Source organism: Sapajus apella, unplaced genomic scaffold (assembly GCF_009761245.1).
Source record: "Sapajus apella isolate SASKATOON/1434 unplaced genomic scaffold, GSC_monkey_1.0 scaffold5, whole genome shotgun sequence".
In the NCBI taxonomy this organism is placed as follows: domain Eukaryota; kingdom Metazoa; phylum Chordata; class Mammalia; order Primates; family Cebidae; genus Sapajus; species Sapajus apella.
In genome coordinates this window covers 29,179,088-29,206,123 of record NW_022436945.1, presented here as the reverse complement: position 1 = coordinate 29,206,123, position 27,036 = coordinate 29,179,088, and the positions used below count along the sequence as shown (strand labels likewise).

General features: G+C 37.8%; 1 protein-coding gene across 4 annotated transcripts in view; it reads left to right on the top strand.

Annotated features, from left to right (window-relative positions):
* Positions 1-27,036, top strand: part of PDS5A (PDS5 cohesin associated factor A) — a 157,705-nt gene that overhangs the window by 55,491 nt on the left and 75,178 nt on the right. For 3 of the 4 annotated variants that reach the window (XR_004267489.1, XM_032273988.1, XM_032273989.1), the window contains 9 exons: positions 1,421-1,561; positions 4,512-4,627; positions 8,416-8,510; positions 10,197-10,342; positions 13,648-13,799; positions 15,657-15,770; positions 17,631-17,712; positions 19,601-19,649; positions 19,896-20,035. Coding sequence is in view for 3 of the 4 variants with exons in the window: in XM_032273988.1 (XP_032129879.1) it covers positions 1,421-1,561; positions 4,512-4,627; positions 8,416-8,510; positions 10,197-10,342; positions 13,648-13,799; positions 15,657-15,770; positions 17,631-17,712; positions 19,601-19,649; positions 19,896-20,035 (1,035 nt within the window). In the remaining variant the exon portion in view is untranslated. The remainder of the gene's footprint in view (positions 1-1,420; positions 1,562-4,511; positions 4,628-8,415; positions 8,511-10,196; positions 10,343-13,647; positions 13,800-15,656; positions 15,771-17,630; positions 17,713-19,600; positions 19,650-19,895; positions 20,036-27,036) is intronic. The other variant, XM_032273990.1, reaches the window with a different exon arrangement.

Sequence of the window (27,036 nt, the reverse complement as noted above, 5' to 3'; positions counted from 1 at the left end):
CTTTTTCTTCTTAAACATATTTGACGTTCTCTGAGTATTAAAAGAACCAACCCAACAACAACAAAAACCTCCTTCACCTTTAAATACTTTTTATTACTAAACTCTTAGAAAAATTATACTGATTTTTGTTTTTTTGAGACAGGGTCTTGTTCTGTCACCCTGGCTGGAGGAGTGCAGTGGCATGATCATAACTCACTGCAACCTCAACTTCCTGGGGTTTGATCCCCCTGCTGTGGCCTCCTGAGTAGCTGGGGCTGCAGGCATGCACTACCACGCCCAGATGATTTTTTAATTTTTGTTTTTTTTATAGAGACGAGGGTCCAATTCCTGGACTCAAGATTGTCATGCCTCAGCCTCCCAAAGTGTTGGGATTACAGGTATATGCCACTGGGCCTTTGATTTTTTAAAAATCAAAGATTGGCTGGGTGTAGTGGCTCACCCAGCCACTTTGCCTGTAATCTCAGCAATTTGGGAGGCTGAGGTGGGAGCATCACCTGAGGTTGGGAGCTCAATACCAGCCTGGCCAACATGGAGAAACCTGTCTCTGCTAAAAATACACAATTAGCTGGGTGTGGTGGCACATGCCCGTAATCCCAGCTACTCGGGAGGCTGAGGCAGGAGAATCACTTGAAACCGGGAGGCGGAGGTTGCAGTGAGCTGAGATAGTGCCATTGCACTCCAGCCTGGGCGATAAGAGCGAAACTCCGTCTCAAAAAAAAAAAAAAAAAACATAGATTGAGGCTGGGCACAGTGGCTCAGATGCTGAGGTTGGCCAATCACCCGATGTCAGGAGTTCGAGACCAGCCTAGCCAACATAGTAAAACCTTGTCTCTACTAAAAATACAAAAATTAGCTGGGCTTGGTGGCAGGTTTCTGTAAGCCCAGCTGCTAGAGAGGCTGAGGCAGGAGAATGGCTTGAACCCGGCAGGCGGAGGTTGCAGTGAGACAAGACTGTGCCACACTGCACTGCAACCTGGTTGATGAGTCAGACTCTATTTCAAAAAAAGAAAAAAAAAAAAGATTTAGACTTTGTAATTTTTCTCTGCTACATGGAAATTTCTCTGTGAAATCCTTTGTAATGAACTACACAAACTAATTGTTTTTAATGAAAACAAAGATTCCTAGAAATGTCCGTATTTGAAATACAGCCAACAAACTTATTTTTTTTTTGCTTTTCTCCTTGTAACATTTATGATTTGATATATTGATATATTAGGAAATTATTTCTTCTGTTCAGATGACTATCCTATTATATGTTAATAATTCACACACCTATTTGTATGACCTTCAATTGTTTTTAAAAAAAACAGGCATATGCCACTGTGCCTGTGTGAATTACTAAAATTCACGTTTAAAAAAAATATATCCATGTTTTAAAATGAACTGGATATTTTATTTTTGTTTTTAATATCTCCTATAGTTTTTCAATCAAGTTCTGGTGCTGGGAAGATCATCAGTAAGTGATTTGTCAGAACATGTATTTGATCTGATTCAGGAACTTTTTGCTATAGATCCTCATTTATTATTATCTGTCATGCCACAGCTTGAATTCAAACTAAAGGTAAGATTGACCAATTTTTTTTTTCTTCTTTATTTTTAGAGCAGGTACAATGTAAAATTGTCCAACTTTCAAGCTCTTTAAACTTTCCAGGAAAAAACATATATTGTGTAATTTTTAACTGTAGAAGAATGAAGTGTGACTTGAGTTTATCTTTCTATATTTAGTTAAGGTTTATATTTTGAATCACTTGAATAAAACAGTATCTGTTACCTGAGTGATAGAATTTAATGGCAAAATTATAATCTAATTGTCAAATATCTACTGGTAATCACAGTGGCACAAGCAATAGATAGGAAAAATGGCATTGTCTTATAAATTTATAGTATGCATTGGTTTTCTTGTTTCATTTCGTTTTTTTTTTTTTTTTTTTTTTAAGATGGGATTTCACTCTGTCGCCAGGCTGGAGTGCAGTGGCACAATCTTGGCACACTGCAACCTCTGCCTCATGGGTTCAAGCAATTCTCCTGCCTCAACCTCCTGAGTAGCTGGGACTACAGACGCATGCCACCATGCCCAGCTAATTTTTCTATTTTTAGTAGAGTCTGGGGTTCACCACGGCTGGGATGGTCTTGATCTCTTGACCTGGTAATCTGCCTGCCTCAACCTCCCAAAGTGCTGAGATTACAGGCGTGAGCCACTGCACCTGGCCTACACATTGGTATTAAATGGTATTCATTATTAGTTAGATATGTTTTATAACATCAAAAGATTTTAAATGGAATCCTCATATGGTATCGATTATAACTTTAGGACCTTTTCATGGTAAGATTAACGACAGAAATTTTACTGTCCTAAAAATAGTGTATCTATTTTTTATAGACAACTGAGCAAGGAATTCATAATTCTCACCCCTCTGCTATTTGTAAAAGTTTACTACTGCCTTGAACTCTTGGGCTCAAATGATCCCGCCATCTGAGTCTCTCTCATTTTTTTGTTGGGGTGAGGGCATTGAGAGGGATTCTCACTGTGTTGCCCAGGTTGATCTCAAATTCCTGGCCTCATGCAATTTTCTTGCATTGGCCTCACAAATTACTGGGATTATAGGCATTAGCCACTGAGCCTAATCAAGGAATATATTTTGACTTTCATAAAATAGCAGAAGGGAGAGTTTTCAGTTTGTTTTATTTCTGTAGTTTATAGATATGACATGTTACCTCGTTTGATATAATCACTGATCTAGTAAAATGGTTACTTGCAATTAGAATAAAATTTCCATGTGTTCTGTTGTTTCATATTTGGAGGATAGATTACTTTTTCTTTTAGAAATAAGTCATGTTGGCTAACAAATTGAACTTATTAGAAGCTTGTGCTACTCTGCATTATTGTCACTTTGCTTGAGAAAAATTTTGTCAAAGAAAATCAGGCTGGGCCAAGTGCAGTGGCTCATACCAGTAATCTCAGCATTTTGGGAGGCATAGATAAGCAGATCTTTTGAGCCCAGTAGTTTGAGACCAGCTTGGTCAATGTGGTGACATCCCTTCACTACAAAAATCACAGAAATTAGCCAAATATAGTGGCACACGCCTGTAGTGCCAGCTACTGGGGAGGCTGAGGTGGGAGGATGGCTTGAGCCTGGAAGTTGGAGGTTATAGTGAACCAAGATTGCACCACTGTACTCTAACCTGGGTGATCGAGCCAGACCTTGTCTCACACACAAAAAAAAGGTGATAAAATCAGGCCGGGTATGATACCTCATGTACATATAACCCCAGCATTTTAGGAGGCTGACGTGAAAGACTTGCTTGAGGCCAGGAGTTCAAGACCAACCTGGTGATAATCTGTTTCTACAGAAAAATGAAAAATTAGCCAGGTGTGGTAAGGCACACCTGTGTGCCCAGCTACTTAGGAGGCTATGTTGGGAGGATCACTTGAGCCCAGGAGTTCAAGGCTGCAGTGAGCCATGATCATGCTACTGCACTCCAGCCTGGGCAACAGAGCAAGACTCTGCCTCTTTAACAAAGGCAATGATTTTTGTCATTTATAATTAAAATAGTTAATACTTGATGTAATTTTCATTTTTACATTAGTTAAGTGTGCCTGTTTTCCCCACAAAACCCCTGTTGTTGATAGTTAAAACATTCATGAAGAAAATATTTTATCCCATGGCCTTTATTTTTCTATTTTTACCTCTCTTTCCCAAACGGATTTGTTTATTGGATATCTGGTATTGCTTTTGCCGCACATTGTATTTGAACACTTAAAAAAAAATTAGCAGCTGCTTTTAGATTCTGTGTTTATTTTCCTAGTGAATATAATTTTTGAAAAGAAGTTTTACACACCATATGGTTTCAGAATAACTTATTTTATATAAAACATGGCATCACTACTGAAACTGGAACAGAATTTTGTCGCATATTTCAAGATAAGAAAATTAGAGAATCTTACTAGAAAACAATGAAGTTTTACTCTTTTATAGTGTTCAATTCAGCTGACCTTCAGATTGTGTTATAATTCTTGCACTGCTCTTAAAGTGAATTTTCATGAATCATGAAATTCTATAGTGTTCTCCAGTCAGTAGGGGATCCTTCATTAAAACTTTGTATATCAAAACCATATGTTGGAACTTAAATTGCAGGTTTCCTATAGAGTAAGCTTATTAGGGTGGTAATTGTTTGTAGCTTTGTCCTTCATAGAAGTTTTTATAGGGTTCTTAATGTTATAAGTGAATGATGTATTTGTACAATGTCTATAACCAATGTGTAGAATGCAATTAATCATTGAAGTAGGCATAAATTAGCAGTTGGCAGGGTGTGAAACAAGAGCAAAAACCCAGATGATCTAACATGAAATCAGATCAATTTCTGCATAGTAAATGAGAATACATGATATTTTAAACTTCTTACAGTTATAAGCAAAAATATGAAATTGTATCTTCTTGAGAATGTTTCAAGATATTTTCTGTAATCTGATGACTAAAGCTCAGGCTCCACTTTCTGTTTTCTCTTCTTAGAGCAATGATGGAGAAGAGCGATTAGCTGTTGTTCGACTTCTAGCTAAATTGTTTGGTTCCAAAGATTCTGATTTGGCGACACAGAATCGTCCTCTTTGGCAATGTTTCCTTGGACGGTAAGAGAACATATATTTCTGAAGTTTATATTTTGGAGAATAGTCAGTAGGGTGCAGTCCACTTGATTAAAACTATACATATCAAAACTTTCATTGATATATATTTGGTTTCATTGTTGCCATCCTTATGGAATACATTTTAGGAAAAATTTTGTATGAAGAAAGCTTAATATTTTATCTGCATAACACTTTGTGTTAAAATAATGTCATGGCCAGGCACAGTGGCTCACGCCTGTAATCCCAGCCCTTTGGGAGGCTGAAGCAGGTAGATCACTGGAGGTCAGGAGTTCAGGAAACCAGCCTGGCCATCATGGTGTCTCTATACTAAAAATTCAAAAATGAACCAGGTGTGGTGACGACGCCTGTAACTGCAGCTACTCTGGAGGCTGAGGCGGAGAATCTTTGAACCCGAGAGGTGGAGGTTGCGGTGAGTCGAGATCAAGCCACTGCACTCCAGCCTGTGTGACAGAGTGAGACTCTGTCTCAAAAAAAAAAGAAAGTAATAAGAATAAATAGCATTGCTGGATATTCTAAGCCTTTTTTTTTTTTTTTTTTTTTTTTTTTTTTTTTTGATTTTCGCTCTGTCGCCAGGCGCCAGGCTGGAGTTCAGTGGCGCATTCTCGGCTCACTGCAATCTCTGCTTCCTGGGTTCAAGCAATTCTCCTGCCTCAGCCTCCCGAGTAGCTGGGACTACAGGCGCGTGCTACCACGCCCAGCTAATTTTTATATTTTTTAGTGGAGACGAGGTTTCACCATGTTGGCCGGGATGGTCTCGGATCTCTTGACCTCATGATCTGCCTGCCTCGGCCTCCCAAAGTGCTGGGATTACAGGCATGAGCCACCAGGCCCAGCTGATATTCTAAGTCTTAAGATTTTTAAATCATGAAACTAAATACATACTGATCAAATTTTAAGAATCTGTGCCATTTGCCAGCTTACCAACTTTTCCATTTATTCATGCTTGTCTTTTGGGTCTGTAACTTACCTGCACACATTGTATGATGTGTTTTAACTAGTTTGGTATAATTTTATGATTTTTAAATGGAAAATGTTGCCCTTAGATTTTGTTGTTGTTGTTGTTGTTGTTGTTTTTGAGCCAGAGTGTCGCCCTGTAACCCAGGCTGTAATGCAGTGGCTCAATCTCAGCTCACTGCAACCTCTGCCTCCTGGGTTCAAGCAGTTCTCCTGCCTCAGACTCCCAAGTAGCTGGGACTGCAGGCACCTACCACCACCCCTTGACTAATTTTTGTATTTTTAGTAGAGACGGGGTTTCTCCATGTTGGCCAGGCTGGTCTCCAACTCCTGACCTCAGGTGATCCACCCACCTCAACCTTCCAAAGTGCTGGGATAATAAGTGTGAGCCACCATGCCCGGCCAACTCAGGTAGTTTTTAATGTTTCTTGTCAAGAGCTTAGAGTGACTGAATTCTATTTGGCTTGATGGTAGTGTTGACAAATTTATGAAATGTATTAAATTCCTCCTTGCATTCCATTTACCTGTTTTGCTTCAAAAGCTGATTATAAAGTAGATATTTACTATTAATATTCTGGAGTTATTTCAGATTCCCCATTGTTTAGTTCAACTGATTTAGAAGTTGGTGCCAGAATTTTTCTTGAAGTAAATTCACCATAATCTCTTACTAATCCTAGGTTCTGAGAAATCTCTGACAATGCTATAATGCTATCTTAGGAGTTACTTGCCCAGAACATGCCATTTTGAAGGTCTTAGTAGAATAAATGCTGAATATTTAAATAACTAAATGTGACTCCATGAGAATTTTGAATGGTGGGAATCATCTTGCTTAAATGATTTACAATAAATATTTGATATTCATCCTGGGATAGGGAATTCCCAGGATAGACATCAAATATTACTTATAAAAATGAAATCACCCATAAGAGGTTTCTGACAGTTGTTATTTTACATTCACTGCTAACTTGTAGTAATGTCTCTGATTCTGCAGCATTATTTTCTGTAATTATATCATTAAGTGTTTTGATACTTTGTAATTACTTGATTATTAATAATGTATAATTTTTGTCTACCAGCTAGAGAATTATAAATCCTAAATTCAAGATTTTATTAATGCATGAAAATTATATCGGTAATAAAGTAGGATCTCATAGATATTAAGACATTTATTTAAAAACTTTTGTTTACTTGGTTATTTTATGAGATTATTTCAAAAATAAAAATATTTCCAGCTATTTCAGATCATATTATTCATCAATCAGTCTTTTTTAAATTCGAGAGTTCCTTACCTTATCCTTAACATTTGCAGCTTTGAGTTTAGGTATTGTGTTTCATGTTAATTGAATTCCTATAGTATACTAGACCTTTAAAAGAGCATTGTAAGCTGGCTGCAGTGGCTCAAGTCTGTGATCTTAGCACTTTGGCAGGCTGAGGTGGGCAGATTGCTTGAGGCCAGGGGTTCAAGACTAGCCTGGCCAACATGGTGAAACCCTATCTCTACTAAAAATACAAAAATTAACAGGGCATGTTGGTGTGTACCTATAATCCCAGCTTCATGGGAGGCTGAGGCTTGAGAATTGCTTGAACCTGGGAGGCGGAGGTTGCAGTGAGCAGAGATCACATCATTACACTCCAGCCTGGGTGACAGAGCAAGGCTCTGTCTCAAAAAAACAAACAAAAAAAAGCAAGCATTATAATACTAGTTGGTGCTGGCAAAAAGAAACTTATGTGGTAAGGCAGTGTAACACATTTTTTGTTTTTTTGGGTTTTTCTTTGAGATGAAGTCTCACTCTGTCGCCCACGCTGGAGTGCAGTGGCTTTCTCTCTCCTGATTGTAACTTCTGCCTCCTGGGTTCAAGTGATTCTCCTGCCTCAGGCTCCCAAGTATTTGGGATTACAGGTACCCACTGCCACACCCAGCTAGTAACACACATTTTCTGCCCTCATCTTTGAACTTCTGGATCTGCTTTTTATATATGGTTTGCTTTTTACCTTAAGTTCCCCAGTGTTTGTCTCATATAAATCTTTTGTCTTGTTTTGTTTTGAGACAGGGTCTGTTACCCAGCTTGGAGTGCAGTGGCACAGTTATGGCTCATTACAGCCTTGACCTCCTGGGCTCATGCAGTCCTTCCGCCTCAACCTCCCGAGTAGCTGAGACATCAGGGCAGTGCCTCCACACCCAGTTAATTTTTTGTTTTTTGTAGAGGCAGGGCTTTGCTGTGTTTTCAAGACTGATCTTGAACTCCTGAGCACAAGCAATCCACTCACCTCAGCTTCTTGAGTAGTAGCTGGGACTACAGGGGCATGCCACCATGGCTGCCTAATTTTTGTATTTTTTATAGAAGCAAAGTTTTACCATGTTTCCAAGACCGGTCTTGAACTCCTTGGTGCAAGCAGTCCACCTGTCTCCCCCTCCCAAAGTGCTGTGATTACAGGCGTCAGCCACCAGGCCTGGAATCTCCTATAAACTTATTCTTCAAGCAGATTTTGTGTGTTTTGAATATTTTTTATTTTGTAGCATAATATTAAGCTCTCAGATTTTAGCTCCATAAAGCATGTAGTTTGGGTTGAGGTACGTGTTTGTTTATACTGTTTGTTTTAGCATGGTAAAAAAATTCTGTTTGTTAAAATATATTAATGAAATTGTGTCTTTTCACCTTATAGTGTACTTTATATTCTTTCTTCAGAATACCTTAACGCATAACAAATTTCTGATCAGTAACCGTTGCTGTTTGTAAGCATTTTCATGTTAGATATACCTCCTTTGAGAATTATTTTGCCTTACAATTAATATTTAGCAATGTTTTTCCATGTAGATTTAATGACATTCATGTTCCTGTGAGATTAGAAAGTGTGAAATTTGCCAGTCATTGTTTAATGAATCACCCAGATTTAGCAAAGGATCTCACAGGTAAGCTAGCTGGTTTATTACAAATATTAGCATAATCACCCAACCATATTGTAGATGTTGCTTGTGACCTAACTTCAGTTTCCAAATAGGTTTTTACTCTGGTATGGTCTCAGGTTTTCATTTGTTGTGCACTAAGAAATGATTTCTTGTTCATGTAATAAAATTACATTTAAAATCTTTTTATTTATTTATTTTAAGAGACAGGCTCTCACTCCTGGGCTCAAGTGATCTCTCACTTTGGCCTCCTGAGTATTACAGGCGGGTGCCACAATGAATGCCTAGCTTAAAATCTTATGAAATTTTTTGAGAAACATAATTTAAGGAAGTAACGTATTTGCCAAGACATTAGATTCGGGTAGAAATCATTATGTGTATATAATTAAATATAGTAGCATTTAATAATAAGTGAGAATGTGATTGTCTTCTGCAGTAGACTAGAATTTTTCGCTTTTTTGAACCTAGAGCATTTAAATCTACCTATTTGGTAGCAGCACATAAGTGATTTCTGTCAATTGGTTGTTATTTACCAAAAAGAAATAACATTTTCTTTGTTTAGATTTAGTTTGTATTATAAATTACTTCAGAATTTTTAAAGAGTTTCTAAAATATTCCAGATTTTATATTGTATAATTTGCAGGTATGTGCCTATCACCTAAATTGCCGTAAACATTTTCACTGTTTTTCTTTAAAGTCTTTTTATTTGTAACTGAAATTCAAACTGACATAGATACTGCATTGTCAGTTGACTTTTCTAGGATAACCGATGAAAATACATTGTTAGATGTAACTACGGGCATGGTGGCTCACGACAGTAATCCCTGAACATTGGGAGGCCAAAGTGGGTGGATCACTTGAGGCCAGAAGTTCAAGACCAGCCTGGCCAACATGGTGAAACCCTGTCTCCACTAAAAATATAAAAATTAACCAGGCATGGTGGCAGATGCCTGTAATCTCGACTACTCTGGAGGCTGAGGCGTGAGAATTGCTTAAAACCCTGGGTAGCGGAGGTTGTAGTGCACTGAGGTCACTCTGATGCACTCCAGCCTGGGTGACAGAGTGAAACTCTGTTTCAAAAAAGAAAAAAGATGTAACTATGAAGTTTTATTTTATTGTTTTTCTTTTTTTTTTTCTTTTTTAGTGAGAAAGTGCCTGCGGAGAAATTTTTATTTTATTTTATTTGTTTTTTGATACAGGGCCTCACTCTGTTACCGAGACTAGAGTGCAGTGATGTGATAATCGGCTTACTGCAGCCTTGACTTCTGGGCTCAAGTGATCCTCCTTAGCACCCCAAGTAGCTGGCACTGCAGGGGCGGGCCACCACAACTCTGGCTAATGAGTTTTATTTCTTAATTTTGATAGAGATGGGGTTTCGCCATGTTGAATAAGCTGGTCTGAACTCTTGAGCTTGTGTGATCTGCCTGCCTCAGCCTCCCAAAGTGCTGGTATTACAGTTGTGAGCAACCATACCTGGCCAACTTTAGAGTTCTAAGTGCAGTTCTGTGATTACAGTAGAGTACTGTTGCTGTAAAAATAAAGTAATTTAATTTCATGCCGTATTTTACCAACATTGCTTTAGTTTGGACAAATACTTCATGTATTTCTGTTCTATTCTGCTGTTATGAATCATGACAAATTACCTAAATTACATAGCTAACATTTGGCCTAAGTTTTTTTCTGTTATTACAGAATATTTAAAGGTTAGATCACATGATCCAGAAGAAGCTATTCGTCATGATGTCATTGTTACTATTATAACAGCAGCCAAGAGAGACCTGGCCTTAGTAAATGATCAGCTGCTTGGCTTTGTAAGGGAAAGAACACTGGATAAACGGGTAAAATCTGAGGCATTTTATTCTTATGTAATTTACTGTGTTTAAATTGCTAAATATAATTGGTGTCATTTTCTATTAAATTTAATGTCTTTCTGTGTGAAAATCAAATTAACAATGATAAAGAGCTCCTAATTTGTGTGTCTCCTGTATATCTTTTAATTATCCTTATGAATACATACATTGTATTCTATAGCTTTTGAGATCTTAAGCATGGGTTTTTTTTTCTAGCGTACCATTATGAGAGAACCACTAAGTCAATCAAAATTTTACCTTTTTACTTACATGATGAGTTTCAGAAGACTAGCAATTGATTGTCTACTCTTATAATTAACATTTTCAAATATGATTTTCTTGTATAACTTAGCTAGGTCTGTCATTCATTGAACTAAAGAATATCACTTCCTTAGAAAGTCATGTTTACATATTAATAACCCAAGCTAAGGACAATAGTGATGGTTATGTGTTTAGTTATTTTTCCTCTGATTTTCTCCATTTGAGGCAGTTAAAAACATAGATTGATAAGGAAAAATAGTACTAAGAACACTACTAAGGAATAGGGTCAGCTATAAACAAGAGAAAGAAGTGTAAGGCAGGCTGATTAGGTATCTTTCTAACATGTTTCATGATTGCCTTGCAACATGCTGTTATTTTATTAGAGTTGTAGTTGAAAATTACTTTCCTCTGCAACTGAATATTATAATTTCAGGGTAGAAAAGTAATTGGTTGTGATTTTACAATATAGCAAGAGGCATTCTTTAATTTTTAACTTTTAAAATTGTTATAGGATGTAAATGTTTTAAAAAAGGTGGATACCTTTTTAACTTGTTCAACAGTGTTAGTAATTCTAACTTTGGAAGATTTCTTTTCCCTTGGCTTTAGTTTAAATGAAATGACTCTCCCCCTAGTGGTTATTTGGCATTCTTCCTTTCCCCCTTTAAAAAAAATTTCACTACTGTTAAAGTTTTTTCATAGCTTCAGAAAGTTGAATAAATGAATCTACCTAACTGAAACTGTACGATATTTTCTGACCTGGATTTTAGTTTAATAAGTTAGATGAACTTGTTTATAGCTTTTCTGGAAAAAAATTATTTTTTCTCTTGAAATTTGGGAACAGGATTTAATCTTAAGATTTTATTGTTTTGTTTTTTTTTTAATTTCATGTAAGAAATGTCAAAAGACTTTTGCTAAAACTTCCCAGGCTCAAGTGATCATCCCACCTCAGTCTCCCAGGTAGCTGGGACTACAGGTGTGCGCCACTACACTTCGCTAATTTTTGTATTTTTTGTAGAGACGGGGTTTCACCATGTTGCCCAAGCTGGTCTTGAACTCCTGGGCTCAAGGAATCTGCCTGCCTCAACCTCCGCCTCCCAGAGTACTGGGATTATAGGCTTGATCCTCTTCTCTCTTTTGGGAGCTCTTTAATTTGATGTTGAAATTCTTGGACTGATAGTTTAATTTTTTAATCTTTTTTTTTTTTTTTTTACTTCATTTACATTTTTAATTTCCAGAAGCACCTCTCATTATCTAATTTTTCTTCATTTTTTTCTTTTTAAATCAGTTTCCTCAGGTTGAATCATTAATTTTTCTATATTACTTTTTTTTTCTGTCTCCTTTCTCTTTTTTCTTCCCTCTTTTATTTCCTTTTCTTCTTCCATGCTTCTTTCTTCCCTCCTTTCCTCCCTGCCTCTCCCCCTACCTTCCTTCCTCAGAGGAACTAAGTCTTATTTTATGGTGTAAAATCTTATCTCTCTGAGAATATTTGAAAGTGTCTTCTATTGCCTGTATTATCTCTGTTTGCACTGAGTCCTGTTTTCCTCCTCTGGCCTATTTGTTTTGGTCCCTTTCTTTACTGTTGAAACCTTTCCTCAAAGGTCTGATGATGCTTGAAATTTTTTTTTTTTTTTTGAGATAGAGTGTCACTCTGTGGCCCAGGCTGGAGTGCAGTGGTGCAATCTCGGCTCACTGTAACCTCCACCTCCTGGGTTCAAGTGATTCTCCTGCCTCAGCCTCCTGAGTAGCTGGAATTATGGACCCACGCCACCATGCTCAGCTAATTTTTTTTTTTTTTTAATTTTTAATTTTTATTTTTATTTATTTTTTTTTTTGAGACGGAGTTTCGCTCTTGCTACCCAGACTGGAGTGCAATGGCGCGATCTCGGCTCACCGCAACCTGCGCCTCCTGGGTTCAGGCAATTCTCCTGCCTCAGCCTCCTGAGTAGCTGGGATTACAGGCACGTGCCACCATGCCCAGCTAATTTTTTGTAGTTTTAGTAGAGACGGGGTTTCACCGTGTTGACCAGGATGGTCTCGATCTCTTGACCTCGTGATCCACCCGCCTCGGCCTCCCACAGTGCTGGGACTACAGGCGTGAGCCACCGCGCCCGGCTAATTTTTGTATTTTTAGTAGAGATGGGGTTTCAGCATGTTGACCAGGCTGGTCTTGAACTCATGACCTCAGGTGATCCACCTGCCTTGGCCTCCCAAGGTACTAAGATTACAGGTGTGAGCCACTGTGCCCCCCCTTGGACAAATTTTTAACTGAATCACTGCACAGCTGATTGGAAGCTCTGTGTGAGTGGGCAGCTCTTGTCAGCTTGGTGAGCTTATTTTTAGATTCACTGGGTAGTCAGCCAGCTCAACTCTTGGATTCACTACAATTTTAGATTCAGTAGTATTTTAGATTCACTGGGTAGTCAGTTCCCCAACTCCTGAGCTCAAGCGATCCACCTGCCTTAGCCTCCCACAGTGCTGGGATTACAGGTGTGAGCCACTGTGCCCGGCCCAGAATTCTTGATAGTCAATTTTGTTCTTATCCTAAGTTAACATCTAAAGGGATGTAACTGGCAAATAAAACATTCCAGATAATAGGGCTTTTGTTTGCAAGGGGAATTATAATCACTTCTAAAACTTGGTGAATTTTCTTTCAGTATCAAATGAAATCTCCGTTAAGATTATTACTGAGTTTCAAGGGAAATAAAAAATCAGTAACCTGTCACTCTAGCTACTCAGGATGCTAAGGCAGGAGGATCACTTTAGCCCAGAAATTTGAGACCAGCATAGGCAACATAACGAACCCCCATTTGTTTAAAAAGAAAAAGGTAGATCATTTAGCAATATTTGCATTGGAAAATTTCTAAATAGGAACAGATTCAAAATTGTTTTTAAAGCCTCTTGTGAGAAGAAATAGTTTGCCTGTTTATAAAGTTACACATAAGACTGTACAACCTAATGAAGCCAAGGCAATCTTTAGAGATTTGTACAAAGTTTTGGTATCTTGCTCATCTAATTAATTTTATGCTTTTTAGTGGCGAGTAAGAAAAGAAGCTATGATGGGTCTGGCTCAGCTTTATAAGAAATACTGTCTTCATGGTGAAGCAGGAAAGGAAGCTGCAGAGAAAGTCAGCTGGATAAAGGACAAACTTTTGCATATTTATTATCAGAACAGCATTGACGACAAGTGAGTTTAATATGTTGATAGAATGGTTGAGTATAAAACTACTTTTAAAAATGTCTTTAATATTTTAGTAACTTACTTTTATGTTTTTACTTCATAAAATAAACTTAATTCAGCTTGGTTAATAGTTCACAAGTTTAGAGATAACTTTTTACATTTTTTTTTTTTTTAATCTTATGTTTAAACAAGACTCTCCACGATTAGAAGGTAGCCGTATAATAGTGAAATAGGCATGGTCTTTGAAGTCAGAACTGAGACCAAATGTTCACTCTGCCCTTTATTAGATGTGTACTCTTACACAGGTTCATTAACTTCTTGTGCACTTCAGTTTTATATAAAAAGCAAAAATAATGCCTTTTCTACAGGATTGTCGTATAGATTAAATTAAATAATGAACGTAAAGCATCCTAGCCCAATGTGTGGCAATAGAGCACTATTAAATTAACTGCTAGTTACTTTCCTTTTTACACCACCACCAATAGAGGAATTACTAAGTTGTTTTCATTTTCTGAATATTACTTATAATTTTTTATTGGAGGCCGGGCGTGGTGGCTCATGTCTGTAATCCCAGCACTTTGGGAGGCTGAGGCGGGCGGATCACAAGATCAGGAGTTCAAGACCAGCCTGGCCAATATGATGAACCCAATCTCTACTAAAAATACAAAAAAATTATCCAGGTGTGGTGGCGCCTGTCTATAATCCTAGCTACTCGGGAGGCTGAGGTAGGAGAATTGCCTGAACCCAGGAGGTGGAGGTTGTAGTGAGTCAAGATCTTGCCATTTTACTCCAGCCTGGGCAACAGAGCGAGACCCAATCTCAGAAAATAATAATAATAATTCTATATTGGATCATACTAATGATACTTGGTTTGTGCAAAATAGTTTCCAATGTTTTGTTTAATTAGACTGACTTCTTTAGCGTCACTGGATATGTATTTGTTAGTGAAGAGACCTCATATATTCTTAATCCAGTAATATTGAATGATAGATATAAGCAATAGATACTAGCAAGAAGGATATCCCAATATTGGTAAGGAATTTAGATTGTGGAGAGAAGAAAGATGAAATGTACACAGGAAAATCTATATTTTCGGGAAGTGATATAAAGGAAGATTCCCCATTTTTAACTATGTGACAACATGGGAAATGGACCAAATGGTAATCAGAGGAAATTAATGAGTTTCTTAAGAATTAGCTGTACTGCAGATCATAGCTTTATATGTTGCATTAATGAGTTTGCTGTTGCTGTAGACTGCTGAAGAATAGGCGGAACAGCCTGTCACCATGTGTTTAGGAATAGCATTTAACTATTCTGGAACAAATGTTTTATACTGACAAATTATAAAGCCACATGTAGTAACCATGTCTCTAAAGTTAAATTGTACTGAAAGTTTTCCAAGGAAGGAACTCATTATAAACTGATATCTTCCATTGTATGTACACACATAGCTACTATCTTGATATGGTATCTTGGCACAAGATGGTTAAAACTTTAAATATTGGCTGGGCGAGGTGCCTCATGCCCATAATCTTAGCACTTTGGGATGCTAAGGTGGGTGGATTGCCTGAGCTCAGGAGTTCCAGATCAGCCTTGGCAACATAGGTACACTTTGTCTCTACAAAAATTATAAAAATTAGCCGGGCATGGTCACACCCACCTATAGTCCTAGCTACTGGGAAGTCTGAGGTGGGAGAATCATTTGAGCATGCAAGGTAGAGGTTGCAGTGAGCCGAGATGACACCAGTGTACTCTAGCCTGGGCAACAGCGCAAGACCCTATTTAAAAAAAAAAAAAAGCTATTGCTTTTCAAAAATAGAATAATTGTGTTACTTAGTTTTTTTTGTTGTTGTTGTTTCATAGACTGTTGGTAGAGAAAATCTTTGCTCAGTATCTTGTCCCCCACAACCTGGAAACAGAAGAGAGAATGAAATGCTTGTATTACTTATATGCTAGTTTGGATCCAAATGCTGTAAAGTAAGTTACTTTTAAAATAACTGCTGTATTTCCAAAAGATTTCATAAAATAACTTTATCTTATCTAATTAATTGTTATTGGTTGGATTGTTGTTGCTTCTATATTTGATTCAAGAACCTCAGGTAAATATTTATAGACAAAATATTATGATTTATGTTCAGGTCAGTTAACACCAAAACTATTCTTACTCTTACATGTATAGGCATATTTAGCAGCTGGATCAATAGTAGGATGGTTTCAGGTATTCAAATAAATGACCATGTCAGAATACCTGTGACTAGTGTCTGAAACTACTGGTGCTTTATCCTATACTTCCAAACTAAATATGAAGCCTAATAACTGAATACTGGTTCTTTGTTGGGTGAATATATTCAGATCTTCTCTATGTAGGATGGCCATGTGATTGATTATCCAACTAGATTATTTTCAGACTACAAGGGATCACTGTTGATATTTTTGCCCAGATAACCAGCATAATCAAACTGTCCCAGGCCAACCAGGATGTGTGGGCATTTCACTTTAATAGATTTTTTTTTAAGTAAATGTTACAGTGTATACATATATCATGTTGTACATCATAGTATATATAATTCTTCTCAAAAATACACAATGTAAATGAATCATGTCATTAAGAATTCTGATCTCAAGATGGAAAGATCACTTGAGCCTAGAAGCTGGACCAGCCTAGGCAACATAGTGAGACTCTGTCTTAAAAAAGAGAAAATTCTGAGTTAGGATTTTGATTGTTTGCCATTGCGGCTTCTTACGTGTTCCTGCTTGGTAGATTAAGACTGCGTTTTTAGTCTAGACACAGTGGCTCACCCCTGTAATCCCAGCACTTTGGGAGGCTGAGGCGGGCAGATCATTTGAGGTCAGCAGTTCTAGACCAGCCTGCCCAACACAGTAACCCCATCTCTACTAAAAATACAAAAAAAAAAAATTGGCTGGGCGTGGTGGGACACGCCTGTAATCCCAGCTATTAGGGAGGCTGAGGCAGGATATTTGCTTGTATCCAAGAAGCAGACATTGCAGTGAGCTGAGATCATGCCGTTGCACTCCAGCCTGGGCAACAGAGTGAGACACTGTTTCAAAAAAAAAAAAAAAAAGACTTCCAGTTTTGCAGAAATTCTGTAAGATAGTGTTGTACCATTACTAATGCCTTTCTTGGCTTAAGGTTTAGATGTTTGTTTATATTTCAAAATAACTGGTAGAGTACTTGAAGATTAGCAATTTCTCAGAGGTCATTTGGGCACCTGGAAATATGGAGGGGTTTGTGATTCCCTGTGTTCCTGGAGAGAGAAAAGTCTAGAATAAGCACAATAATGTAAATTTGGCATCTTGAATCTGCATCGTTCCTAAGATACTACATTTCTCAAAATAGCCTATAGCGCTTCATGTACACTCCTTAGCCTGTATAATAGGCCTTCATGATTTGATCTGTCTGTGGAATGTTCCAGGTTCCTTGTGCTTCACACATATGCCCTGTGCTTCAAGCATATGTGTATATATGTATGTTTTTCACTTTGCTATATTATATGTCCCTTGCACGTTGACATTTTATATTTCCTTGCACCAGAACTTTCTGGCTACCTGTATTTAAAACATCTTTCAGTCTCTTTATTGCCTATTGATCTTTCTAAACCTCTCAAATATTTTCTCTCATAAAAAGGCTTATATTTACCATTTTACTAAATTTTCTTAAATTGTAATAGATATATTTTGTGGTGCTTAAACTTTTAGGTAGATGTACAAGAATCGTGTACGTATATGTACCATGCCACAAAAAAAGTTGTAAAACCAAATATGAATAATTTCCAGTATTGTTATATAATGTATTTTTTCATATTCCTGACTTGACAGAGCTCTCAATGAAATGTGGAAGTGTCAGAACATGCTTCGGAGTCATGTACGCGAACTATTGGATTTGCACAAGCAGCCTACAGTAGGTTCACTGTTTAAATTCATATTTTATTACAGTCATTGTTCAGATTTTCTGTAGTTCTATATAGTGAAGCAAAGAATTGTATCTCAGTTGTTTTATTTTCCAAACGTCAGTTAAACATAATTCCTGTTGTCTAAACTAAATTTCCATTTAAAATGAATATAACAAACTTTTATTTTTCAGTTTGGGCAAAGAAATAGTGTTTTCTAGTTTATATAAAGTTTTCAGACACTAAGAGTTTATATATAATTAATCAGTTTTCAAATAATTAGAATTAAATTTCAAGATGAAATTATATTAGATGTCATATTTCTTTTTCACTGCATGATTCATGGTCTCTCAGTATAGAGTGAGTATCAGATATCAATCCTATAAATATGCCAATGGCCAACTAAAAAAGAAATAATGCCCCCAAGTTTTTGCAAAGTGGAAGAAGAAAAATTTATATTTTTAAGTGTATTCACCAGGGGATCATATATGCAGACCTCTCTGGGACACGTGGGTAATGGAAGAGGAGCTGGTATACTTTTTTTTTTTTTTTTTTATATTACTTTATTTTTTTTTAAAATACAGGATCTTATTCTGTTGCCCAGGCTGTCACACAGTGGTATGGTCACAGCTCACTGCAGCCTCGATGTCACTGGGCTGAGATGATCCTCCCACCTTAGCCTTCTGAGTAGCTGGGACTGCAGGTGTGCTCCACCATACCCAGCTAGGTTTTGTATATTTTTGTAGAGGTGTGTTTTCACCATGTTGCTCAGGCTGGTCTCAAAATCTTGTGCTCACACAGTCTGCCTGCCTAGGCCTCTCAGAGTGCTAGGATTATTGGTGTGAGACACTGCACCCAGCCTGGCACACTTTTAAAATAAATCAACAGAGGCTGGGCATGGTGGCTCACACCTATAATCCCAGCACTTTGGGATGCCGACGCAGGCGGATCACCTGAGGTCAGGAGTTGGAGACCAGCCTGACCCAACATGGAGAAACCCCATCTCTGCTAAAAATACAAAATTAGCCAGGCGTAGTGGCACATGCTTGTAGTTCCAGCTACTCAGGAGGTTGAGGCAGGAGAATCACTTGAACCCAGGAGGCGGAGGTTGCAGTGAGCTGAGATCACGCCATTGCAATCCAGCCTGGACAACAAGAGCGAAACTCTGTCTAAAAAAAAAAATTAATTAATAGATAGCAAAAACATATATTTTGCGAGGCATAGAGTCCCTGGTCAGATATTCAATCCTGCCTTTGCAAAATTAGTCATAGATGATATGTAAAGGAATGGACATGACTGTATTCCATCAAAACTATTAACAAAAACAGATAGCCTGTGGGGGCATGTCTTCTAGCTTTTAAACTAAATTATTCAAATTTAATATAAATTAAAACTAATAATAAAATAATGCTATATGGGATAGAGGAAAGGGGAGTAATTTTAGAAAGAAAGTTTTCTTGAAGATATTTAAGTAATGGGCCGCAAAATAACTAACAAAACTCTATTCCAGAAGGCAAAATTTTCACTTTATATTTTTACTTTTTTGTGGCATGTAGTTTCACAGTAATTCTGATATGATAATTTTATATGTTAATTGCCTCATTGATCTTTTTTCAGTCTTCTGGCAATTTAACTTTCACATGAAAGTTGTATACTTGTGATTTTTAAAATACCTTCCTCCTAACATCTTTTTTCTATTTGTCTTAATAGTTGCTACTTTATAATTCCTTGTTGTTAATTTAGTGTATACATGTGGTGAAACCATTTTCCATTGAGCAGATTGTGATGAACTTTTTTTTGACTTCATGGAAAATGTACAGTAATGAGTACTGATTTTTGTTACAGAAATTTGTTAACATATATAACTAGTTTTTCTTTTGTTTCTGTTTTAAATTTCAGTCAGAGGCTAACTGTTCTGCCATGTTTGGAAAACTGATGACCATAGCAAGTGAGTATGTTTATTTACTCACTAAACATGTAATAAACGTCATTACAGACAAATTATTTACCCAATGGGACTATTGATTTAATGCTAAGTAAAATAAAAGAGTCTTCATCTTAATTTTATTTCTAAGAATCAGGCTGATTTTCTTTTAATGGCTCCATAATATTTTTATGACACCTGTTTTTCACTTAGTAAAATAGTTCTTTTTCTTCTTCTTCTCTAATACTGATTTCTCTCTTAATTTTATAGAGAATTTGCCTGACCCTGGGAAAGCACAAGATTTTGTGAAGAAATTTAACCAGGTTCTCGGCGATGACGAGAAACTTCGGTCTCAATTGGAGTTATTAATCAGCCCAACCTGTTCTTGCAAACAGGCAGATGTTTGTGTGGTTAGTAAATCATACTTTACACTTTTTCTCTAGCTTTACTTACAGAAATACGTATTTCATTAAAGCCTGTTATACACAGAGTGATTTGTGTAAATTTAACTGAGAGTGATTATTGTTAAATTTACACAAATTTAATTGAGAGTAATTACTCTCAGTTACTCTGTTGTCAAGTTAATTCTGTATCTGCCATTCACTCTCCAGCCACATTCCAGGAAAATGCTACAGAACTAAGCCAGGGAGATTGGTCTTAGGAATTTTACAAGATAAAGTACTTTTTACTTAGTAGACATTCATTGAGTAACTGTTAAGTATTTTCTGAATGCTTGTGTGCACATGCGTTTCCTTCTTTCATGTATTAGAATGGAAACAATCCTTGTCAATAAATTAGCAGCAGTAACATTGCCATATATCTGTTTTCATTTACAGATAAAGTAAATTCCTATCTAGACTTTTGTCTTCATTCTACTCTTGAACTCATTTCATATAAAACAGTATTCTTGAAGCTATCAGGAGGGAAATCTTCATTTATTCAGCTTTTTTTTTGTTTGTTTCCTGAGATAGTCTTGCTTTGTCATCCAGGATAGAGTACAGTGTCACAGTCATAGTTTACTGTAGCCTTAAACTGTGCTCAAGTGATCCTGTACCTCAGCCTTCCACATAGCTAGATACTGACACATGCATCCACATCGACTAAGTTTTTAAATTTTTTATAGGCCTGGCATGGTGGCTTGCACCTGTAATCCCAGCACTTTTGGAGGCTGAGGTGGGTGGATCACCTGAGGTTGGGAGTTCGAGACCAGCCTAGTCAACATGGTGAAACCCTGTCTCTACTAAAAAGATAAAAATTTACCGGGTGTGATGTACATGCCAGCTACTCTGGAGGCTGAGGCAAGAGAATCCTTTGAACCCAGGAGGCAGAGCTTGCAGTGAGCTGAGATCAGGCCACTGCACACCAGCCTGGTGAAAGAGTGAAACTGTCTTTAAAAAATACTTTTTTTCCTTTGTGGAGACAGGGGTCTCTATGTTTCCCAGGGTGGCCTCAAACTCTCAGCTTCAAGTGATCGTCTCACCTCAGCCTCCTGAAACACTGAGATTACAGTTGTGAGCCACTGTACCCAGCCTCATTTATTCAGCATATTATGAGAGAGTCATAGGTTTCCACCATACCATTTATTACCAGTGTGATCTTTCGTAAGTAATTCAGTATATTTATTTGAGCCCTGTTTTGCTGATCTGTAGACTTTAATCAACCTCATAGGGTTGCTAAAAGATTTTTTTTTTTTCTTCTCTTTTTTTCGAAATAGAGGCTATCACTGAGGCTAGAATGCAGTGATGTGATCTCAGCTCACTGCAACCTCCACCTCCCGGGTTCAGGTGATTCTCATCCCTCAGCCTCCCACGTAGCTGAGATTATAGGCATGCACCACCGCACATGGCTAATTTTTGTGTTTTTAGTAGAGACAGGGTTTCACTGTGTTGGCCAGGCTGGTCTTGAACTCCCGACCTCAGGCAATCCACCCGCCTTGGCCTCCCAAAGTGATGGGATTACAGGTGTGAGCCACACAACCTTCTGCATTCAAGTGATCCTTCCACTTCAGTCTCCTGAGTAGCTGGGACTACAGGCACATGCCACCATGCCCAGCTAATTTTTGTACTTTTTGTAGAGACAGGGAACTCCTGAGCTCAAGGAATCTGCCCTCCTTGGCCCTGCAATGTGTTGGGATTATAGGTGTGAGCCACCACTCCCAGCCAAGAAAATTTTTAATAGGAATAAGCTAATAGAATAAAAATGTTTAATAGGAAGAAGTCAATAATAATAAGCTAATAGAATAAGGATATAAGGAAAGAAAATATTTTGTGTACACCTGTAAAATGTGTGTTTTAAGCTAAGTTTTATTGCATAGAGTCAAAAAGCTAAAAAAGAACAGAAACGAAACAAAAAAAAACACCAGTACATTGGCTAACATCTGTAATCCCGGCACTTTGGGATGCCTAGGCAGGAGGATCACTTGAAGCCAGGAATTTGAGACCAACCTGGGCAATATATCGAGACCCTGCCTCTACAGAACACTAAAAAAACCTGCTGCATGTGGTGGTGCACGCCTATAGTTCTGCCTCCTCCAGAGGCTGAGATGGGAGTATCACTTGAGCCTAGGAGTTTAAGCCTATAGTGACAAAGGTCACACCACTGCATTTCAGCCTGGGTGACAGAGCAAGATCCTGCCTCCAAAAGAAATTTTTTTTTTTTTTGCCCTCTCAACCCAGCTTTTCCCAATTCCAGGAAGAATCGGGAAGAGAAGGCCCAAAAAATTTTTAAAAAGCTAAAAAGACCTTGAAGTTTATTAAGTAAAAATATTACAAAAAGCTAAGGCTAATTTATCTTTGAAGAAAGAAAAAATGTTTAAGTAAGTTTAGTGCTGCCTAAGTGTACAGTGTTTATAAAGTCTACAGTAATTTCTAAAGTGTACAGTAATGTCCTGTTCCTTCACATTCACTCACCATTTACTCAGTGGCTTACCCAGATCAACTTCTAGTCTTGTAAGCTTTGTTTATGCTAAGTGCTCTATATGTAGATGTACTGTTTTTTATCTTTTATATAGCATTTTTATTATATGGTTTATGTTGTGTTTTCATCTTTTTACCCTTTCTATGTTTAGATAATGTTTAAATACACAAATATTGTGTTACAGTTCCCTGCAGTATTCAGCATAGGAACATGCTGTACAGTTTCGTAGCATAGAAGTAGTAAGCTATACCATTTAGGCTTGTGTGCATGCATTCTATGATGTTCACATGATGAAATTGCCTTAACAGCACATTTCTCAAAATCTGTCTCCACCATTGAGTGATGCATAATTCTTTGTGTGTGGGGGTAGGGGTATGTATTTCTCCATGTATAGGGCTCTGCACTGCCCTATTGGATTTAAATAAATAATCCTTCTTACAATATTACACATAAACGTCAAGTACTGTTCTTGGAACCAGACTTACAGAGACAAATAAAAGAACCTAATTTCAATTTATATATGTCTAACTTTGTTCTAGAAAGGATTAGAGTTGATTAGTTTTAAAATAACTTATAAAGGATAAAGACTATAGTGGATGTATGTACAAAGGGGTCTAGCTCCGTGGAACAAGTATCATTTATTCAGCATAGAGATCTGCAAATACCAATAATTAGGAGTACATGGGGAGGAAACCAATTTAGGTTAGAGAAGAGTGGGCTCATCTCCCAGGGCTTGGAATGTGGACATGCCAAATGCCCAGACTACTTCAATCTTTGTACTTCTTTTTAAAATTTTATTTACTTGGTTATATTTTTCTTGTTTTGAGAAGGGTCTTTCTCTGTCACTCAGGCTAGAGTGCAATGACATAATCTTAGCTCACTGTAACCTCTGCATCTCAGGCTCAAATGATCATCCTGCCTCAGCCTCCCAGGTAGCTGGTACTACAAGTATGCACCATCATGCCTGACTAATTTTTGTATTTTTAGTGGAAACAGGGTTTCACATGTTGCCCAGGCTGGTCTCAAACTCCTGGACTCAAGTGATCCCAGCCACCATGCCCAACAACCTTTGCACTTCTGAGCTGTGTAATTTGCTGAAAACGCTTAAAAGTTTCATTGACTTCTTTGGCATTTAGAATTCTAGTTCCAGAGTCCTGTGTCCTGCAGAGAATCTAATATTATAATTAGATCATACAATGAAATAGCTTGAAAAGGCCAGGCACAGTGGCTCACTCCTGTAGTCCCAGTACTTTGGAAAGCTGAGGTGGGCAGATCACTTGAGGTCAGGAACCAGCACGGTAGAAATGAAGACCATACAGTGTTAAGAGCATGGTTTCATGATACCTTCTTTCCTAACTCTTATATTAGCATGTGTGATTGAGCATGTTATTTAACTATATCTTCTCATATGTAAAGTGAGACTTAGAATACTCTTTAGACACATGAGACGACCTCTGTTAGAGTACTTCTATGAGTTCGTCCTCCCCGCCCCCCCCCCCCGGGCAACTGAATATTATTTACATATTTTCGATGATACCCCGTTCCTGTTCTGATAAAAAAGAATAAAGAAAAATATGCAACCATAAAATTTAGTTTCTCTCCTTCTATGTAGCTTTCACTCCATCCTTGAGAGTTCCTTCTCTGTACCCTAATGTGTATTTATCACTACCTCTTTATTTTTGTAAATTACAATCATATCTCACTTCTCAAGAGGTAGATATTACTTGGTAAGAGAGTTAGTAGGCATATAAATCTGATATTTTCCTTCCTCTTTGTCCAAGTTCTATTTCTGAAACATCTTAGCAAAAGTACTTTGAGCAAAGATTATCAACAGAGACATGTGTATTTGTATGTGGGGTGGTGGATGTAATGAAAGAGAGCAGTGGAATTGAAATGTGATATATGGATATATTTTCCTTTTAGAATTCAAGTTTTAGGTTTCTACACCTTGACGCTAGAGAGGGACCACATATTTACCATAGCTTCAGCTGCGCCTCCTAGTTTATGCTTCATTGCCCATCTATGACAGTGGTCCCCCAATTTTAATATTTTCCAGTAAGCTTGCTTATTCAGCATTTAATGAAACAGTCCTCAGTTTGAATATCGGCTATACCGATGTGACCTTTAGTAAGTTACTCAATATTTTCAAGCCTCCTTATTTATTTTCTTCACGTATAAATATTATCACCCTCATAAGATTTTTAAAAGAATAAAGTAAAATGAAATATTATATGTGGCTTTATACAGGGCCTCCCTGCACTGACTGCAGGGTTTCAATAAATGGTCGTTCTTTTAGGTCTTACACTACAAAGAGTAAGGATCTTTAAAATAGGTGTGATGTAGGATCGTGAATCCATCTTTTTTTTTTTTTTTTTTTTTTTTTTTTTTTTAAAGACGGGATTTCACCATGTTAGCCAGGCTGGTCTTGAACTCCTGACCTCAGGTGATCCTCCCGCCTCAGCCTCTCAAAGTGCTGAGACTACAGGCGTGAGCCACCGCGCCCAGCATAAATCCATCTTTTCACCAAGTCTCAACATGAGTAATTTGTGGACTACACTTATAAAAACCCTTCTCTACCTAATTATGTGGATATTCATTGTATCTTCAGAAGTCCAAATACTATTTTCTTTTTTGATCAAGCACACACCGTTATAATTCACTGCATGATTTAATACATTTTATAATACACAGATTCTCATGGAGCTTACAGAATAAGTGACAGAGGCCAATAAATATTTTTATGGAATTGTGTGCTTTGGTAAAGTAAAGGAGCATTACTCATCCCAAGCAGGGATGGAAATAGGTCCAGGAATTACTTCTTCTAGAATAAGTGACTCCTAAGTTGAATTTTAAAGGATAAATAGGAATTAGACCACTGTGCGAAGAATGACTGCTTTATTTCTAGATTGGCTGACTGGATGTCAGGGGAGATGATTTAGGGAAGAAGACAGCGTCTTAGCAGTTGTGTTCAGAAGTGTTGAGGGGTGTGTGTGTGTTTTGAGACAGCGTCTCACTGTGTTGCCCAGTCTGTGGAGTGCAGTGATGTGATGATAGTTCATTACATCTTCAACCGCCTGGGCTCAAGTGATCTTCCTACCTTAACCTCTCAAGTAGCTGGGGCTACAGGTGTGTGCCACCATTCCCAGATAATTTTTTGATTTTTTGTAGAGATGAGATCTCACTATATTACCCAGGCCGGTCTCAAACCCCTGAGCTCAAGTGATCCTCCTGCCTCAGCCCTGTTTCTGTTTAGTTATATCTTTTTATAATTCAATGAGTGTAATGCACATCTCACTTGAATATGAAAGTTAAAACTTTGGAAGTTCCTTCTTGTAAGAAACTGCTCTATCCTTTTCTACATTACTGATTCCAGCTGCAACAAATATTGATAATATTAAATTCCCTTCTAATTTATTTTTAGTAGCCATAACAGTAATTGTGCAACAAAGATAAGTGTGCACATGAAAGAATACCTTTTTAAAAGAAGATTTTTTTCTTTTTCTTTTTTTCGAGATGGAGTCTTGCTCTGTCACCCAGGCTGGAGAGCAGTTGTGCGATCTTGGCTCACTGCAACCTCTGCCTCCCAGGTTCAAATGATTCTTGTGCCTCAGCCTCCTGAGTAGCTGGGATTACAGGCATGCATCAGCATGCTCTGCTAATTTTTGTATTTTTATTAGAGACAGGGTTTCACCATGTTGGTCAGGCTGGTCTCAAACTCCTGACCTCAAATGATCTGCCTGTCCCCCTTGGCCTCCCAGAATACTGGGATTACAGGCATGAGCCACTGCACCTGGCCTAATACCATAGTCTTTGAGTTTAAATGAATAGTTACTTTTTTGTTGTTGTTGTTTTTTGAGACAGGGTCTATGCAGCCATGCAATCTCAGGTGGTCACTGCAACCTCCACCTAGCAGGCTCAAGTGATCCCCCCACCATAGCCTCCTGAGTAGCTGGGACCACAGGTGAGTGCTGTCACGCCTGGCTAATTTTTTGTATTCTTTGGTAGGAACAGGGTTTTGCCATGTTTCTCAGACTGGTCTTAAACTCTTGAGCTCAGGCAATCCACCTGCCTTAGCCTCCCAAAGTACTTTGATTACAGGTGTGAGCTACCGTGCCTGGCTGAGAGTTACTTTTATTATCGGGGTCATCTATCAGTCTTTCATAATTATATATCTAAATTATAAATATTAGGGGTGTACAGGGTTCTCATTTATACTTCACCTGTGTTTTTTCAGAACTGAAAACTTTTGCAAGTATTTATGTATGTATGAATATCTACTTTTTAAAAACAAATTAACTGGCCAGGTATGGTGGCTTTATGCCTGTAATCCCAGCACTTTGGGAGGCCAAGGCTGGTAGATCATCTGAGGTCCATGAGTTCAAGACCAGCCTGACCGACATGGCGAAACTCCATGTCTACTAACAGTACAAAAAATAGCTAGGTGTGGTGGCACATACCTGTAATCCCAGCTACTATGGAGACTGAGGCAGGAGAG